This window comes from Cervus canadensis, chromosome 19, assembly GCF_019320065.1.
Source record: "Cervus canadensis isolate Bull #8, Minnesota chromosome 19, ASM1932006v1, whole genome shotgun sequence".
In the NCBI taxonomy this organism is placed as follows: Eukaryota; Metazoa; Chordata; class Mammalia; order Artiodactyla; family Cervidae; genus Cervus; species Cervus canadensis.
Window position 1 is genome coordinate 29,708,818 of NC_057404.1, and position 19,455 is coordinate 29,728,272.

A 19,455-nucleotide genomic window follows, 5' to 3' on the forward strand; every position below is an offset into this window, starting at 1 on the left:
GCCAATTTTTCAAATGGATTTTGATTTAAAATGAGAGAAAATTCAATTTGAATTGTTGAAACAAAATAATAAAGCTTAAAAAAGTATCATTAAAGAAGACTTTTAAAAGGCCCAAAAAATGGAGAAGGAAATGGCAACCCACTCCAGTATTCTTGCCTGGGAAATCCCATGGACAGAGGAACCTGGTGGACCATAGTCCATGGGCTCATGAAAGAGTTGGGCACAACTTAGCGACTAAACAATGAAAACGACAACTTAGATAAGTAACGCCCTGTAAGAAAAAAAAAAAAAAAAGGCCCAAAAAATAAGAACAAAACAGAAATGCAAGTCAATGTTCTGTTCATTTAATGTTCAAAATTATTTCTATGTTTGGAGTACTAGAAGTTTAGTATTATGAAACTAAACTTTCAAATACCTTTTGCCTATAATAAAAATTTCAAGACACCAAATAATACCTTGGAAGCCTGAGGTAACACCTGACTATATAAACTAATTCAAGTTAATAATAGCAACTTACATCTGCTATATGAAAGGCATTGTGTTAATGATATAAAGGTGTTCCTGATATAAAGATGAGGGGAAGCATATAAATCAATAGATTTGTATTTATTTAATTCCATATAGAATTTTTAAAATATGAAAGTAAATGTGATTTTAACTAAAAACATAAACTTGGTGGAATGTGGAACATGCCAATGTACTATAAAATAAATACTACAGATTATAAAATGTTCAACTTGGGATGAATATACTTTGTCTATAAAAGACATTTTAACAGATATAAATTAAACTTTCTCATGTTTATGAACAACAGAATATGGACTATCAAATAATAGTAAAATGTAAACTATTGAGAGTCATAGTCACTTATAAAATCATCTCTATTAATATTTTGTAATATTCTATGATTTAATTTTTTAAACAAGTTGTATAGAAACCTTAGGCACTCATAGAAAATGTCTTGAACTTTTTAGAGATGTGTGTCAAGATTTTTCAGTAGACTAGTAAATACAACCAGAAGACAAAGGCAACAGTTCTAATTAAAATACTGCTTAAGTTTTACATGGCATTTAGAAATGGCATATACTTGTTTCATAATTAGAAGTAGTAATTGATAACTTGATGAATACTAGATAAATGTGCATTGTTTTACCCAGAGACCTCACTGTCAAAGCTTATGAACACCTACTTATTTGATGATTGTTATATATTGCCTATTATGTGCCTAACATTGTACTGGTCTCTGGGGAAATAGAGAATTTTTAAAATAATTCCTGCTTCCAAGGAATATTTTCTATAAAAAGTAAGCACCAACGTGTCTCAGATTTTTAAAAATTCACTATATGTTAGGAGGAAACAAGACATTAAAGTTGTAACCTGCTGAGCAGAACTCCATCCCTTGGATTTTTCAATGAAAATAATCTTATATCTGGGGCTTCCCACGTGGCTCCAGAGGTAAAGAACCCTCCTGACAATGCAGGAGATGTAAGAGATGCAGGTTTGATCCCTGGGTCGGGAGAATCCCCTGCAGAAGATAAAGGCAACCCACTCCAGTATTCTTGCCTGGAGAAACCCATGGACAGAGGAGCCTGGCAGAGTACAGTCCACAGGGTTGCGCAGAGTCAGACATGATTGAAGTGACTTAGCACACATGTACTGAGAGAGTCTTGAACAAACTCCAGGAGACAGTGGAGGACTGAACAGCAACAACTTAGAGAGTCTACATCCTGAAGTCCTGGAGAGCTGAGGGTCTATTTCATTGTTTTGGCTGAACCACGCATCATGCAGGATCTCAGTTCCCCGACCAGAGGTCACACTCTCTGCATTGGGAGCACCTAGTTATATACCACTGGACCACCAGGGCGGTCCTGAAGTTCTCTTTTGGTAAACTTTTCATTAAGTCCCAGACTTCTTACTCATTAAGCCATGCAATTGATAGTGGTGTTAGAGAAAACTTAGGTCCATCTATTATGGACACAGTGCTGACGAAAACAAACCTTAACAAGGTCAAGAGAGATCTTTCATATTTTCATTTGATTAACAAACAATAATAGTAGCAAACACTTTATGGTATTTTCCCTAGTACTGTACTATTCTGAGTGTGTATATATATGTGTGTGTGTATGTATATATATATATATATATATATATATATACATATATATATATATGAAAATATATAATTTTAAATCCTTTGAACATTACCATAATTATATGACGATTCTTTTACTATTTCATTATGGAGAGGTTAAGAAACTTAACTAGGGTCACTTAGCTAGTAAATTGCAGGGCAAAAATGCAAACCCAGGCTGACTATCTTCAGAGACAAAGCATTCTATCCCTATGTTATACTCCCTCAGCAAACTCTATTATCCCAACGGGAAAAAAACAAGTGGCCAGTATATTTCCCCACTTCTGAAGCTTCAGCGGCTATTCTTTGCTCCATAACAGAGTCCAGATTTGTTACCCAGTCAGTCACACAATGCCATCCTTGATCTGGCTCTCGCCTATCTCCCCAGCCTCATCTTCTGTCACTTTCTGGCCATTAAAATTTGTAGTTTTCTAGTCCACAGTATATTGTTTGTTAAACCCATCTCTGGTCCCTGTTTGTACTTCTGGCTAGCACAGTCTTATTTTCCTATCACCTACTTCTTTTACAACTAATAATAACACCTCCAGGAAGCCTTCTCAGTCTCAGTCAGGGGGGCCCTCTGACTGTACATATACTCTGAATTCTTCTTTCGCTGCACTTGCATTAGCGTGTTATAATTATATATGTGATCTCCCTGCATTTAGGGACATATTTTTTATTGCTAGTAAAGTATTTGGTTTATAATAAGTACATAGTATTTAATGAACTGAATGTAAAGTTTATGGATCTATATGTGAATATATAGACAAATCCTTCCTAAAGAATTATTATTTCTGTATAAGAAAACCTGACTGACTAGGGATAAACTCATCTTTAGGTTTTGGGGCTTTTTCCTTACTGTTCTTGGTATTTTATAGTGATTCTACTTAAAAGGAATACTTACATCAATAGAATTTTTTTCTGGCATATTTTTGTCTCATCTTGTATTTTGTCTCATCTTAGCACCACAAAACTCCTGGCCACACCAGAGTTGTGTTTTCCTGTCTAGCACAATGGAGGTTGGTCAGTGACCAAGCACTTTGAAACAGGCAGGATAAAAAGGAGAAATTAGAATTAATGTATCTATGAAGTGAGCCAATATTTGCTGAGGACTAACACAGGCTACAGGTCATGGGGTCGCAAAAAGTCAGACATGACTGAGCAACTAACACTTTGAACTTTCAATACGTCCCCAGCATTGTGCTTGTGCTCAGAGTAAAACAGTGAAAACAAACTCCCACCTGTTCTGCCCTCATGGAACCTGCGGTCCAGGAGGACATGGGGAGGAAAAAGAGAGCATCACAATTGCTGGTGTGGAATCAAAACATACTCCTGATTTCAGAGATGTGTGTCTTAAAAATCGGTGAAATTTGGTATTTTGCTCACATGCTCATACTCACTTGGTAGCTTTCCATTACTTATAGAATAAAATTCTAAATCCTCACCATGCGCATTGGGTCTTGCTCATGACCCCCTATATTTATGATCTAAATTTCCTCCATGCTCCAAGTTCACTCCACTTCAGCTTCTCCAGCCACAATGGGCTTCCTTCTGGTTACTGGCCATGTCAAGTTCATATGCATCTCAAGGAAATTTCCTATTTGCTCTTGATAGAATGCTCTAACTTCAGTATTTTGAATGATGGATTCCTTTTCTTCATGCACCTCTAGCATTGATGTCCCTCTCTCAAGCGACCTTCTCTGACAACCCAATGTCAAATTGCCATCCTTATCACCTTTACTTTTTTCTTTAAAGCATTTATTTGAAATTATTTGGTTTATTAATATAGACATTCGTGTATTTTATATTTTTTCATGTCAAACATGCACCCTGTGATAATAGGAACCTTGCCCTTCTCAATCATTATTCTATTCAACTGCTAACGTAAGTGCCGTGCACATAGAAAAAGCCAAACAAAATTCTGTGGAATGACTGCTTATTGGATGGATTTGGAGTTTGAAGCAGAGATCAAGGCTAGAGACATAAGTTTGGAAAATATGAGAACTATAAAAATATGGATAATCAATTGAGGAGTTTCTTTTTTAAATGAAAAGGAAAAGGGAGAGAGGGCAGAAGTCAGAGCTGGCCCTGAGAGTTTCCCACTCTCTTGTTGCCATCGTATTTTATTTTGCATATAGAATAGCCAGAAACATTGTAAAATGTTAATGAAAAGGCCAGAAGGGAAAAGTTGAATATGGAACAAGATGAATACTTTATTTGCTGAGTTTACTGGAAACTTTATTTATTTTAGAATTTCATTTGTTTATTCTTTCTATAAACTATATAACTTGCTTTAGTACAAATAGGTGGCTCAAGTTAAATAAATTATGATTTCTAGTATGTCTAAGGGTTTTCCTGGTGGCTCAGTCAGTAAAGAATCTGCCTGCAATGCGGGAGACCTGGGTCCGATCCCTGGGTTGGGAAGATCCCGTGGAGGAGGGCATGGTAACCCACTCCAGTATTCTTGCCTGGAGGATCCCCATGGACTGGGCAGACTAACAGGCTGCCAGCAGGGTCGCAAAGAGTCAGACACAACTGAGCGACTAAGCATAGCACAGTGTGTCTAAAATAATAAATACTACAAGTCTTTTATTAATTAGACCTCTTGTAAATAGAAATTTTAAAAACAATTTTAAAATTTAATGGTTTAAAATCACAAAAACTAATCATCTAATTAATTATATTGCCTATTATAATAAGCATTTTTCTGCTTATTCTGTAAATTATGACATTTTAGATGTGAAAAATTTGGTCAATTGAATTCAGATAACATCTTAGTCCATCCAGGCTGTTATAACAAAATGAAAGACTGGGTGGCTTATAAACAACAGAAATTTATTTCTCAGTTCTGGAAGCTGGAAGCCCAGGAACAGGTTGCTAGCGTGGTCAGTGAGGGCTTTTTTTCAGGTTCCTGAGTTCTCATTTTATCTCCACATGGTGGAAGGGATGAGGGATCTCTCTCAGGCCTCTTTAATAAGGGCACTAATATTTTATACCTAATAACTCCCAATGCCCCCATCTCTCAATACTATCATAATGGGCATTTGTATGTCAACAAATGGAGTTTGAGGGGGACACAAACATTCAGTCTATAACACATGTAGTTTGCAAAGTTAAAGGCCTAGTAGCATCCAAGGGGATTATTCTCACATGCTGTAAATATCTAAAAGGAAACACACCATTTGTGTCCTTGAGAAATAAATGTATCTAGTACATTATTGCCAGTGAAAATACTAAAGTATATTCAGCATCTCGTTTTTTTCTTGTTAATCATTTCCTTTTACTTCTTTGATATTTTTACTCACTGAATTGCTGCTGAATATATAAATACACATTGCATGATACCTGCCAGATTTTAAGGGGTGGCTATATAACCTAGGTGGTGCGATGAGAAGTGTTGTATACTTTGTTTACCTAAATATGAAATTAATTTAAAAAAGTGTTACTTGGAGGGGGGGATGCTAAAAGATTCAGTTTGCAGGAGCAACTGATTTAAGTATAGCATGAAGCATCACAGCGTCTACTAGCCTGCCCTTCCTGAGGCTCTGCAGTTTGCACAGTGGGAAAGTCTGACACCTACTGGAGCAGAGTTACAATGTCCCTGAAAACACTCAAATCACAGGATGGGGAAAAGAAACAAAAAATAAGATAAAATTAGGTAAAATAAAACATGTATGAAAAAAAGTTTAAGTAAGTTTAGGGATTGCTATTTATAAAAATGCATATGTTATGCATATCTAATTCAATGTACCTCTTAAAAATGGTCTATCATTCGCTTTAAAACTTGAAAAATAGGTTCGGTCCAAAAGGCAAACTCCATGCACATCCTGGGTAGGGGGGAACCCTCAGCTCAGTCTCCTAAAATTTTACACTGAAAATTACTACTATTACTATTATGATTGTATATACGCAGTAATTTGTGACTCTGAGCATATGTCATTAAAAACTCAATTATATCCACTACATTGTGCCCACCATGGGAGGCAAATCAGTGGTGCCTGACAAAAGACTTTCATTGCAAAGGATGGTATATAAAAGGTTTTTTTCCTTAAAACTTAAGTTAACCAGAAATTTTAAGTATCAGAAATTTCCCATCATCTGAGATTTTCATGATTGCCTCTCAAGATCTGTTTCAAACATTTCTATGACTCTTTTATAAAACTAATACTTCTATCCCAGTTTAAATATTATATAGACTTTAGAAAACGGATGGGCTATATAAAGGTGTTACACTAAAATAAAATGAACCACAATTTTTAAAATTTGAAAACAGTCATTTTCTTAAGGAGATTATTATCAAGATGGACTTATCTTTTGGACTAACTGCCAAAACTAAATATAAAATGTCTAATGCTTTATTTGTGTGTGATTTACATTATAAGAATCTTTTCACTAAATATAAATGCTTACTTCCAAGTCCTGTTACTGTTTCTTTCACATTGTTTATTTTCTTTGGACTACTTTCTCCTTTGTAACTGGTGCACTACCTATAAATACTAATCTATACAGTCTATGAAATTCTCTAGGTGAGAACACTGGAGTGGGTAGTCTTTCCCTTCTCCAGGGGGTCTTCCCAACATAGGAATGGAACCCAGGTCTCCTGCATTGCAGGCAGATTCTTTACCAGCTGAGCCACAAGGGAAGCCCAATGAAAATAAAGATTCCTATAAAGATTACATAACATTTGGGAAGTATTTAGGTTCATGTCTTCTTGGGACTATAGAGACATCTGGAATATATTTCTTCTGAGAGCTAAGCTTCATCATATGCATTGAACAGCAACAATTATAGTCTTCTGTATTGACCTGACATACATAAACATTTATGGTTAAGATGAATTTATCAGGTCATTAGGGAAGAAAAGGGAGCAATCTCTACTAGCGTATGAGGCAAAAAACAAAGTGGGCGATTTATACATACATATATACAGCTATATAGGTATCTATTCCCTTCATAAAAATATCCTATTGAACTCTCTGAATCATGTAGTCATTATCAGCAGCAGCAACTGCTGTTTTAAATATATTAAGTAATTTAATCTCACAACAATTTGTGAGGTAGGTAACATTATTAAACTTATTGTATAGATGAGGAAGCCACATTTAATGAATAAGCTTATGGCTAAGTTGTTTAATTTCCTCTTGTCCCTCATTGAATCCCTGTTCATCTCAATAAGGGGATGACAGGAAATGAAGTTAAAAGGTCTTTAAATACATAGTCTCCCCAAGTACAAAACCTTATCCAACTTTCAAGAGAAAGTTACCTACCATTGGCTAGTTTATGGTGGGAATTTTGCTGATTGACTTTTATTTCTAGTGTATAGTCTCAGAAATTGGTATTTTCACGGTATTGTGTCAATTCAAATCACAGGGTGTGAATATAAACATTTAAACATTTTCTTCTATGAACAGGATGACAAGCAATTTATTAATCTGAGTTTTAAGGACTAGTATAAATATATAACATTAATTTTTTTAGATTGGTGCTTTCTCTTTCTTAAGAAAAATACTTGTCATGGTCATTATTTAAATGCATCCTTTGTTGCTTCAGCCCACCCTCAACTCAGGATAAGAATGGATATGTGTGGGCCATAGTTTGGTCAGTGTGCACAGCAAATGGCAAATGACCAACTCATGGAATTTTTGTTTCTAATTTAGTGTTTTCACTGTCTCCTTGGAAGACTGGATTTCTAAAATGTTTCAAAGTAAAATGATTGTTTATTTACAGTGCTTTTCTTAGTTCGTTAACCATAAGACTTCAACTTGTCTGAATCAAAATAGAATCTTCTTCAATCATTACTTTTTTAAGTTCTGCAAGTGCATCTCATGTTCATAAATAGCCAAAGATGTCTGCTCTTCCCTCAAACAAATCTTTTACCTATTAACTTGGAAAATCCAAAGGATCAATACAAGCCTTTTTCAGTACATGTTGCTGCACAAAAGCAAGTGTTATTACCCTTAAAGAGAATCCCAAATGCAGTCTGCTGTTTGGAGGGTTAGGACCCCACGGAAAGCTCAACACTTCAAAGAAACTGCTCTCTGTTTGCCATAATCAGTCTGGAAAGGTACAAAGGATTTCTAGATTTAAGCAAAATGCTTGTCTGGGATCATTACATTGCTTTTAAACTTGCCTGTCACCATTTCACCATGCTGAATTTTCTATTTTTAAACTTATATTTTCAAATTATTTGGTTTTAAAATTATATTTACATATTTAATATCCCTTAATGAGCTTATTTCGTTGGTAGCATAAACCTAATTACGAGTCACACCAGGGACTCTTTGGCTGTGGATAGTTCTCCCAATTTACACTGGATCAAAGATTGCTGGGCCATGAGCAACTTACTGATCTGCTTTTTTGCTTTCTATACTACTTTAGTAATGAAATGGTTTTACTATTTAGACTTTTAAACAATCACTGCAGGTGATGCTGATTTACTCTCACAAACAATATCTAGCTATCTTTCTATCATCTTTTTTTCCCCCAAAATCCAGGTTATGTAGTCACAGTGGTACTTTTTTCCTGCCTCATACTGTCCCCTCCATAATCATTCAGCCAATGCTTACATGACAGACAATTTAACTGGGCTTCAGCTGAAGTTAATCATTCCCTGTAATTAGGATAATCAATGGATTTGCATGAAAAATCTATTTTTAAAATATCCCTTTATTGTAGTCTTTAATTTTAAAATTTTTGTTACCTGTTTCTTCCAGTTCTTTGTTTCACATTATTTTTCCAAATATCACCACACTTGAACAAAATTTGCTAACGTGTCTTTTTATGTCTTTATAGAACTGAATTGTCCAACTTCTCATTCAAAAGAACCTTGCACAATAAGCTGTATAATGCTCAATTTATCTGCCTTAGACAGATGAATGACTGAGTCAGCTTTATTTGTAGAAGACCTAAATATTTCAAAGCAGATATTTAGTGACTCTAGGGGAAAATGTGTTCCTTCTTTGGTTTTTAACATTTAGGTTGATTGTTGTATTATTTTAATAATAATTATTATTTTAAGCAGCATAGATTTCTTATATTCTAGTGATTTGGTGACATACATCTCATACTGATTTGAACTCATTTGTTGCTGTTCAGTTGCTCAGTTGTGTCCAACTCTTTGCAACCCCATGGAATGCAGCATGCCAGGCTTCCCAGTCCTTTACTATCTCCTGGAGTTTGCTCAAACTCATGTCTGTTGAATCAGTGATGCTATCCAACCGTCTCATCTTCTGTCGCCTCCTTCTCCTCCTGCTCTCAATCTTTCCCAGCACCAGGGTCTTTTCCAATGAGTTGGCTCTTTGCATCAGGTGGCCAAAGTATTGGAGCTTCAGCATCATTCCTTCCAATGAATATTCAGGGTTGATTTCCTTTGGGATTGACCAGTTGGATCTCCTTGCAATCCGAAGAACTCTCAAGCATCTTGGAAGCATCAATTCTTCAGCACTCAGCCTTCTTTATGGTCCAAATCTCATATCTGTACATGACTACTGGAAAAACCATACTTTTGACTCTACAGACTTTTTTCGGCACAGTGATGTCTCTACTTTTTAATATGCTGTCTAGGTTTGTCATAGCTTTCCTTCCAAGGAGCGAGCATCTCCTAATTTCATGGCTGCTGTCACCGTTCAAAATCATGGTGATTTTGAAGCCCAAGAAAATAGAGTCTGTCACTCTTTCCATTTTTTCACCATCTACTCGCCATGAAGTGATGAGAGCAGATGCCATGATCTTAGTTTTTTGAATGTTGTTTTTAAGCCAGATTTTTCACTCTCCTTTTTCACCCTCATCAAGAGGCTCTTTTGTTCATTTGATGCTATAGTCATGAGCTTTGCTACTATACTTTGTAAATCATTTCTGCCTTTACCCTCAATAAAAACAGTCTCAGTTACAAATGAGAGGGAATATGTATCTTGTTATATTTATATATAGGGAAAAATGATAGAAACAGAAACCTAAGAATGAAAAAATCATATAATCCAATCATTCAATTAATCTATAGTTATTAAGAACTTTCTTACAGTTTAGTATAGGATCTCTCTTATAATAAAACAACTGGTATTACACCCAGAAATAAGGCTGATTTTTGTTTTCCCAAATAGCATCTATATATTCCAGTCTCATTCCCTTAAGAATTAGAAAAATAATTTTTCAGATATTACAGGCACAGTAAAAACATTTTTCAGAATTCTGCCTACAGTAACTAAGTTTCATCCATTTATGTTAGATAATTTTCTTTCTCACATGATTTAATCAATTATTTTTATAAAATAATTTTTTTGTGTCTATACTCATTTAACTGTTAACATTTAACTCTCTCTCCATTCCCCTACAACTTCATTTGTAACATTAATATGTATTTTCAATTTAAGATTCCTTGAGGTGTGAAATATCTTTAAATATCATTTTGGATGGCTTCTGCCAGAATGTCAATTAAAAATAGGTACTTTAATAAAGGCTATTTTGTCTGATCATTGCGATTTTGACAAATGACCTACTTTAATGTTGTTATAGTTTCTCAGCCTCCTTGGGGAATGGTCAATTCATATTCCTCTATTATCTTATATGTTGGAGAGAATAAGCATACATGCATGGATATAAAAAAAGTTTTTTAGAAATGGGCTTGAGAAAAGTTATAGGTACAATATGGTCTAATTGATGACATAGATCAGCACAGCAATTCAACTGAATCTTTCTGTAAGGCAGGATTTATTTTTATGTTATTCTTAAAGCATACTTAAAATTGTGTGATATTTGATAAAAAATCTATTTATTTTTTAGCTTTATGTAAGAAAAGGGCATCACATGGTATTATTTCTGTAACTTGCTTGCATCACACAAGTTTAAGTATTGATGAATAAATCTATGTGTAAATATTTCAGAATTTATTTCACCATTCTGTGGTAAATGGACATTGAAATTACTCTTAAGCTTTGATAATTATGAATATTACTGCTATAAATACTCAGATACATGATTCCTGGTACATATGTGCCGTGGTTTCTCTAAAGTGTATATCTAACCACTGGATCAGAGGATTCAATATTCATTTTTACATGATATTAACACATTGGTTTTCAAAGTGGTTGTGCCACTTTATAATTCCACCAATAGTATGTATGAGATTCCAATTCTCTATCTCCTCTGAACACATGAGACTGTCAAATCCTCAATGTTTGCTTTTTGGAGGTATAAAGCATTATTCCATTATGATCTTAATTTGCATTTTCTTGATGTTGACAAGACTGACCTTTTTACACATATAATAGACATTAGTATTTCTTTGTATAAAATGTTTGTTCAAGTAGATTATCCATTTTTCAGTGTTCTATTTTTTGTCTTTATATTATTTATTGGTAGGAATTTGTTATATTTTTTGGATGCTATTTTGTCTTTGCCAAATATCTTCTCCTGATCCACAGTCTCTCTTTTTAGATTACTTCTGGTGCTTTCACATGAATAGAATTTTTAAAATTTTATATATTTTAAGTATTTTAGTTAGTACAAAGAAAAGCAAGAGGGTTGTTTTTGTACTTTAACCTTATATGTTACAAGATAGCTAAATTCACTCATTACATCCAAAATTTTTTTGTAAATACATCACAATCTTCCACATAAAACATGTTTTCTGCAGGTAAACATAATTTACTTATTTTCAGTCTATGTGCCTTTCTCTTATTTCTTATTATACTAGAAAAGTTTCCCAAGTAGTGAAGATATTTGTCTATGCTTTCAAGAGGTTTAGAGTTTTAGCTCTTCCTTTGAGACCTTTGACCTGTTACTTGGTTAATTTTCATAACTGGTTTAAGATAGCAGTTCAACTTCATTTGTTGGCATATGGCTATCCATTTGTCTGGTCTTGAAAAGAGTACTCTTTCCTCCGTTAAAGTGCTAGGCACTCTTGACAAAAATCAACAGAATATAAATGTAAAGGTTTATTTCTGGACTCTAACTTTGACCCATTGATCTCTTATCCTATTAATTAAGCCAAATGCAAGTCTTAATTAACGTAGTTTTGTAATAAGATTTGAAATTGGATAGGGTAAGTACAGAGTGCTCTATTTTTCTTTTCCCCAGTATGCTTTGGCTTTTCTGAGCTACTTGCATTTCCCATATGAATTTTAAGCTTTAAATTTCTGCAAAAAAGGCAGCTGGGATTTTGACCAGGATTGTGTTTAAGAGATCGGATGGCAATATTCACCAAATTGACCTAACAATGTTAAGTTTTCTAATTGGTAAACACTTTTTATTTATTTACGTCACCTTTAAGTTCTTTCCACGCTATTTTGTAATTTTTGTAATTCCTTTGTTAAATGTTTCATGAGGACATGATTACTTTGATACTAATGTGAATGGAATTGTTCTTAGTTTCATTTTTTGAATAGTTTCTAATGTGTAGAAACACAACTATTTCTCATATATTACAACCTTGCTGTATTTGCGTATTAGCTCTAGTAGTGTTTTAGTGGACTCAGAATTTTCTACATGCAAGAAATATGCAAATATAAGTTTTACTTCTTCCTTTTTAGTATGGATCCATTTTTTTTTTACTCTTCCCCAATTACCCTGAATAAAACCTCCAGTAAAATGTTAAAAGTTCCATCTTAATGGCTCACTTTTCTTTAAGAGCCTCATATAAGTGCTTAGCTGTAAGTCCAAACTTGGGAATCCCAATATGACAAAACTCAGCCCTTCCCCAGAATCCACACAATTGCCATCTAATAGTGAGTACAGCTACTCTAGACAATACTTTCCTCCTATTTGCAGTAAATCTGTTTGCCCTTTTGATAATTCAAATTGTATATATCTTAAAATTGGTTGAAAATTTATGCTTTTATATCCCTGGTCTACCAAAAAGTTTAAAGTGAGGATTATATTTTGGTCTGAAGCTTCCTTAACTTTACTAGCAATTAGTATATCATCCACATATTAGATTAAAACTCCATCAATTAGAGATCCCTAAATTCCTTGGCTAAGGCTTCCCGCAAAATAGGCAGCAGCAGGGAGGGGCATGCTAAAATCCTTGTGGCAATACCATCCAAAAAATATGTCTTTATATTAGTCTCTGGCTCATCCCGTTCACAGGCAAACAATTCTTGGGACTCAGGGCTATGTAGCAAAAAGCATCTTGTAAATCCAGAACTATAAACCAGCAGTAGGCTCTAGATAAAGCTGTTCACAAAGTATATGTGTTTGGCACCACAGGATATATATCCTCTACAGTTTGGTTAGTGGCTTTCAAATGTACAAAAATGATAATCTCTGGTCCTGAGTTTTTGTTATTTATTTATTGGCCATGTCACATGGCTTGTAGGAACTTAGTTCCTGACTAGGTATTGAACCTAGATCACAGGGCTTCCCCTGTGGCTCAGCTGGTAAAGAATCCATTTGCAATGCAGGAGACCTGGTTCTATCCCTGGGTTGGGAAGATCCCCTGGAGAAGGGAAAGGCTATCCACTCCAGTATTCTGGCCTGGAGAATTCCATGGACTATACAGTCCATGGGATCACAAAGAGTCGGACAGGACTCTGCAACTTTCACTTTCACTTTCTTTCACAGATCACAGCAGTGAAAGACTGGAATCCTAACCAGAAGCTCGCTAGGGATCCCTCTCTGAATTTTTGTACAAGCAGCATTGGAGGGTTATATGGGGGTTAAGAAAGTCAGATTAATTGGCATATAAGAAATGTGGCTATCAGAGGCTTTATACTTTCCTCCACATGCTTCTTTTGAAGGCTATTGCTTTGAATTTGGAGTCCTGGCACCTGGACGAATTTTTACTACTATTGGGTCAGCCATCTTAGTTCTTACTGTCCTCCTGTCATCCCAAACACCTAGACTTACCTTCCTGAAATTTTTCAGGAATTTCAGGTTGATGTTTTTCTCCCAACTATAACAGAACAGCTTGGAGAGTTTCCATAGTAGTGCTCAAAATAGTTTACTAGTTGGCTAGCAAAAATACCAAGAGCCTAGAAAGGCCTTTTCTCACATACATAGGGTGGGTCTGGTGTCTACCAGCAGAAACTCAAGATCTGGGTGATGCAATGTTGTCTGCACCCTTGAGTTCACCGGAGATGAAGGCACCAATCTGGGGTTCAAAGCATACTTTTTCCTTTATAGAGTAGAGTCTTGCCCTCCTCACCAACTTTTCACCTTAATGCTGGTTCTGAGGGGTTAGCCCACCCCTCCAAGAATGAAGGTTTAGAAAGAGAGAGAGAGCACCTGGGTGGGCATGCAACCCCTACATCAAAGCTTGGTCAATATCCTAAGTTTTAAACCCAAGAGCTGAGAATGGATTGCAAATGGATTGTCTATGGTTTGCAAGTCTCGAGAAAATGGCCTTCCCTTACTCCCCTCAAAAAGAAGGAAACGAAACAGCCTCAATAGGCATGAAAGAGAAAGCAAGAACCTTAGGATTTATTTGTTTATTTGAACCTTAGGATTTAGAAGCCAGTTCCTAGTTTTGTTTGGTTTCTGGAAAGAAACAAGCCAACGTAGCAGTGACTTGGCTGTAAGAATTCCCCAAGACACCACTGAAGAGACCGACAGTCTCAAAGATGAACCGCGTGGATGTGAGGACTCATTCAGGGGTCACTGGAAACCTTTCCATTAGAGATGGTTGTCGGAAGTATAGTGTACACACGTGTTAGCCAGTTGCCAAGGAACTCCATCCACGCATTCCCATGACTGCCACCAGGTTGGTCAGAGGACTGTCAGTAGTTTTCTCCCACGTGCTGGATGTGGGCTTGCCTATTGCAGAGGATCTGTCTCAATCACCACCTTGAAAGCTTACCTGATGAGGAGGGTGGAAGAGGTGACCATATCACCTTGAAGAAAGTGAAGTGAGGAGGCTACCTGAGATTCAAAGCTGAATTTGACAGAGGACACAGGTTGCGACAGTGAAGGCCAGGGAAGCCTGGGATGCTGCAGTGCATGGGGTTGCAAAGAGTTGGACACAACTGAACAACTAAACAGGTTGAAATAATCAAGCACTCACTTCTTCCAGAGCATGTTGGGGTTTAATCTTCCTAGTAGAAAATCAAAGCATTTTACCTCCCCAGTAAAGACCACAGACAAGTGAATCAAGACATCTGGGCAATTTCCAGGTAGAAAGCATTCACTTCAAAGCCTCCTCCACATTATAGCCTGTGGCATTGAGCACCACCACCAATGTTTGTTCCTACTGGCAGAGTTTCCTCTCTGCCATATATTGACAAACAAACATATGTTGTTGTCACTAAAGTATGTCTGAAGTTTTACAACCCCCGAGACCATAGCCCTCCAGACTCCTCTTTCCATGGGATTTTTCAGGCAAGAATACTGTAGTGCGTAGCCATTTCCTTCTCCAGGGGATCCTCCTGACCCAGGGATGGAATCTGTGTCTACTGCATTGGCAGGCCAATTTACTGCTCAGCCACCAGGGAAGCCCTGCATACATGTACACACACACACTTAATAGCTGTTTAATGCCTGCTAGCTTGGCTGATACAAAAGAAGGTTAAAATTATCAGTGAGGAAAAACCAAAATGTATTCAATTGTATAAAGGCTTCTTCCCTTTCAACAAACAGGGATAAAGCAAATTTCCTCCCATTTTTCCTCTTTTACAAAAGAAGTCTAATTGTAAGAGAGTGTTATAATTCAAAGGCCATTCTGTGGCATTTGCCTCAGACTCCAGCTGATGTTAGAGCTATGCTGTGTAACAAAAGAAAGCCATTTTCTTTTTGTTGTTGTTTTTCATAACTTTAATATACCATATATACAGTAGGAAGTTTTATATAGAATTGCAAGAACATGTTACCTTTTAAAGAATAAAAGCACATAATTGAAAGAGCCATGTTATAAGCAAGGACAGGTACAAACTTACTGATAGAGTTCTGTAACCAAATGATTCTTAGATATCTCCATTAGAAAGTGTCTCCATCTTGGAGATAGTTCAACTTTCTCCAGCCACTCTTAGATGTATTTAATACTACTTAACTGCTATTTTCAATGAGCTTACTAAGCATTCTCTTAAAGTTTTATTTGTGTTTTGGAAGGTGTTTTTTTGCTTTTATAGCTGGCTAAATGCAGGCCAAGTTGACTACCATATTATTTAAACTGCAAGTAATTACATAAAATTCTTTTTTCCTGTTACTTCTTTAACTATCTCAACCTTCCTTAAATTCCTATTTGTTTAATAACATTGCCCCACCTGTTTTCTTTCTTTAATCTCTTTCATTAACTCACTCTAAAGGCTCATGGGTGTCTCATATCATGCTGACCAAGTTGGAAATCAATGATTTTTCTTCTAGTTCCCATTTTACTAATTTTATTTCATGTATTTCCCATTTATTTTTCCTATGCTTACTCCTTAGGCCGATTGGCATGGTCACATACTTCTTTTCTTTTCCCATTAAATTTGCAAGTAAATGGTTGAGGTACCCCATTTTGGAAGTTTCCCCCCTACACCTCAGGAAGACCAGAGGAAAATGATACCAAGGAGGTGTCTTAGGTGGAAAATTCCCCTAACCCAGGCACAGAATTTGTTCTGGAGTGGGCAGTTTTCCTGATTTACACTCCCTCATCTCTCCTTGACTGTCTCACACAGCAGAGTAATCAGGGCTGGTTCCATTAAGAACATACATCTATACCTCCAGGCAATCATATAGGCATGAGTGAAAAGCCAACCCCTGCAGAAAGCAAAATTTCTAGTCAGAGAGCAATGTCTTCTCCTGAATCAGAGGGCCCTCATTAATATCAGGTTTAGGGACTTCTTTGGGGGTCCAGTGAGTAAGAAACTACCTTCCAATGCAGAGGATGCAGGTTTGATCCCTGGTCAGGGAAGATTATGCATGCCTTCTGGCAACTAAGGCCGTTTGCTGGAATTACTGAGCCTGCACTCTAGAACCTGTGAGCCGCAAGGGAAACAGGACACAGCCAAAATTAAAATAAATAAATAAAAGTTGTTTTTTTTAAATGTATCAAGTTTATCACTTGGTAGCAGTCATTCCAAGAGCCAATGACTATTAACCAAGCCTAACAAAATAGATACAGACAAGCATGGACAAAGAAATTCAAAAGCCTGGGACTCAATCCTTTGAGTACCTCAGCAGCCTTTAATTCCCACCCTACCTTGTGGAAGTGTTTGACCCTCAGTCCTGTCCGACTCTGTGGGCTATAACTCACTAGGCTCCTCTGTCCATGGGATTCTCCAGGCCAGAATACTGGAGTGGGTTGCCATTCTCTTCTCCAGGGAATCTTCCTGACCCAGGGATTGAACCCGGGTCTCCCGAGTGGCAGACAGAGTCTTTACCGTCTGAGCCACCCGGGAAGCCACACCACCCACCCTTACGGTGGGACTCTAACAATCCTGAGAAGGTTTCAGCACAATTTCAGCACAGGCGCCTTTTAACAAGGTTACTCACCCTAAAGTTGTCTTATCCTGAAGCAGTTTCTCCTCTCAGAAGTGAAAACAGCACGGAGGAGCCTGGAGAGCAGCAGCAGGGATACAGGAACCTGACTGCTGACCCCTAGACAAGTTTGGTCTGGGCGGCCACTTAGGGTCGGGCCAGGGTTCACATGCTGCCAGGGGCCATAGTGCCCCGGTGCCTTTGGCAGACAGTCATAAGATTTCTCTCCCTTGGCATCACCAAAATCTCTACCTAGCAAGGGCTCCCTCTCTACCGTGCACAGAAGCCAAGGTACCAGCTTTTGAGAAGATAAAAGTGTATTGCAAGGTTGACTGGCTGTCTCCTGCATCCAGGGCTCAGGGTGAAATTTGGGGGAATTAGGGAAATTTTAAACTTGGAACCTGATTGACTAGTCTTGAACCTGATTGACTTAGTCCATATAAGCTCCCTCTGTTGCTGGAAGCCAGATTTTCCTGATTGAAGAACTTCTCATTTCATGAAAGCCTCAAGTAGCAACATTTCTGTCCTACTGAGCTCCACAAACCAAAGATTCTTGATCCTGCAGTTATTCTGGAGATGAGGGTTCCTGTCTTACATGTGCCCAGTGCTGTCTCTGTGAAATAACTCAAGGTTTCATTAACCAACAGTCTGCTCAAGGAAGCAAGACCCCTTTAGGCTGGTGCTATTTCCATTTGATTAATCAATGATGTATTTAAGAATACGAAACTGGTTTAAGCTGGTCAATATTTTACCTGCTGTTTAAAATTTAATAAGCTTAATGTTATTTTTGCTATTGTAACTATAACTGATCTTAGCCATATGGCTAAACTTTTTATTAATTATAAAAATGTTGATATTAATCTTCACTAAATTGCTAAACTCATTTATTATAATCATTTACATTGACTGTATTTTCTTCATTCACAATCATGTCACCTGTGGCTAATAACAATTTTTCTTCTCTTTTGAACCTTACACCATTCATTTGCTTACATTTGTCTTACTGCATATTGTTCAATGGGTCTAGGTTTGAGTCACTATCTCAGTCTAATATTGATAATTTGCATAAGGGCAATCTTGGATTTTGACTTAGCTTATAGCTCAACAGTAGAGATTCTGGTTTTAGCTATGATTTATTCTTAATTTACTTTGATCTTACAATGTTTATTATCCATAAATACAGTCATGCAATAACAGGCATGTTTTCTTTCATTTCTAGATATTTTAAAGCTAGATATCAAATTTTCAAGGTATCTAATATACAGTAGTGGCAGTAGACATAGGTCTATGAAAATAATCTTGATGAAAAGAATGCTTTCTGAAAATAATATTTCCCTAATGTAAATGATCTCTTCCTTAGGAACTGGTGCGCTTATGTACATACCAGATTATCTCCAACAGTGATACTGGACAACCAAGTCACTTATGTTCCAAGTGGCAGAGGGCCCTGTGGCTGGACCAGTGGACCCTGTCCTCAAAGGTATGTAATGTTTCTTGAAAATACCCACTGCTTATACCATAATCATGTGTGGCCTGTAATATGCAGAGAAAGTTAATCATACCAAGTACATGTATGTACAGGAGGGTCAGGGTAGGGCCATCACATTAAACTAGATGTGTGATCTTTAGTCAAAATGCACAAACTAATTATCCTTGCATCCAGTCCCATCATTTCATGGCAAATAGATGGGGAAATAGTGGAAACAGTAGCTGACTTTATTTTTCTGGGCTCCAAAATCACTGCAGTTGGTGATTACAGCCATGAAATTAAAAGACGGTTACTCCTTGGAAGAGAAGGTATGACCAACCTAGACAGCATATTAAAAAGCAGAGACATTACTTTGCCAACAAAGGTCCATCTAGTCAAAGCTATGGTTTTTTCCAGTAGTCATGTATGGATGTGAGAGTTAGACTATAAAGAAAGCTGAGCGCCAAAG

At 36.7% G+C, this 19,455-nt stretch overlaps 1 protein-coding gene across 2 annotated transcripts in view; it reads left to right on the top strand.

Moving 5' to 3' along the window:
- MMRN1 (multimerin 1) overlaps positions 1 to 19,455 on the top strand; it is an 81,604-nt gene that overhangs the window by 19,560 nt on the left and 42,589 nt on the right. For both annotated transcript variants that reach the window (XM_043438659.1, XM_043438660.1), the window contains exon 2: positions 18,879 to 18,998. In XM_043438659.1, the coding sequence (XP_043294594.1) occupies positions 18,879 to 18,998 (120 nt within the window). The remainder of the gene's footprint in view (positions 1 to 18,878; positions 18,999 to 19,455) is intronic.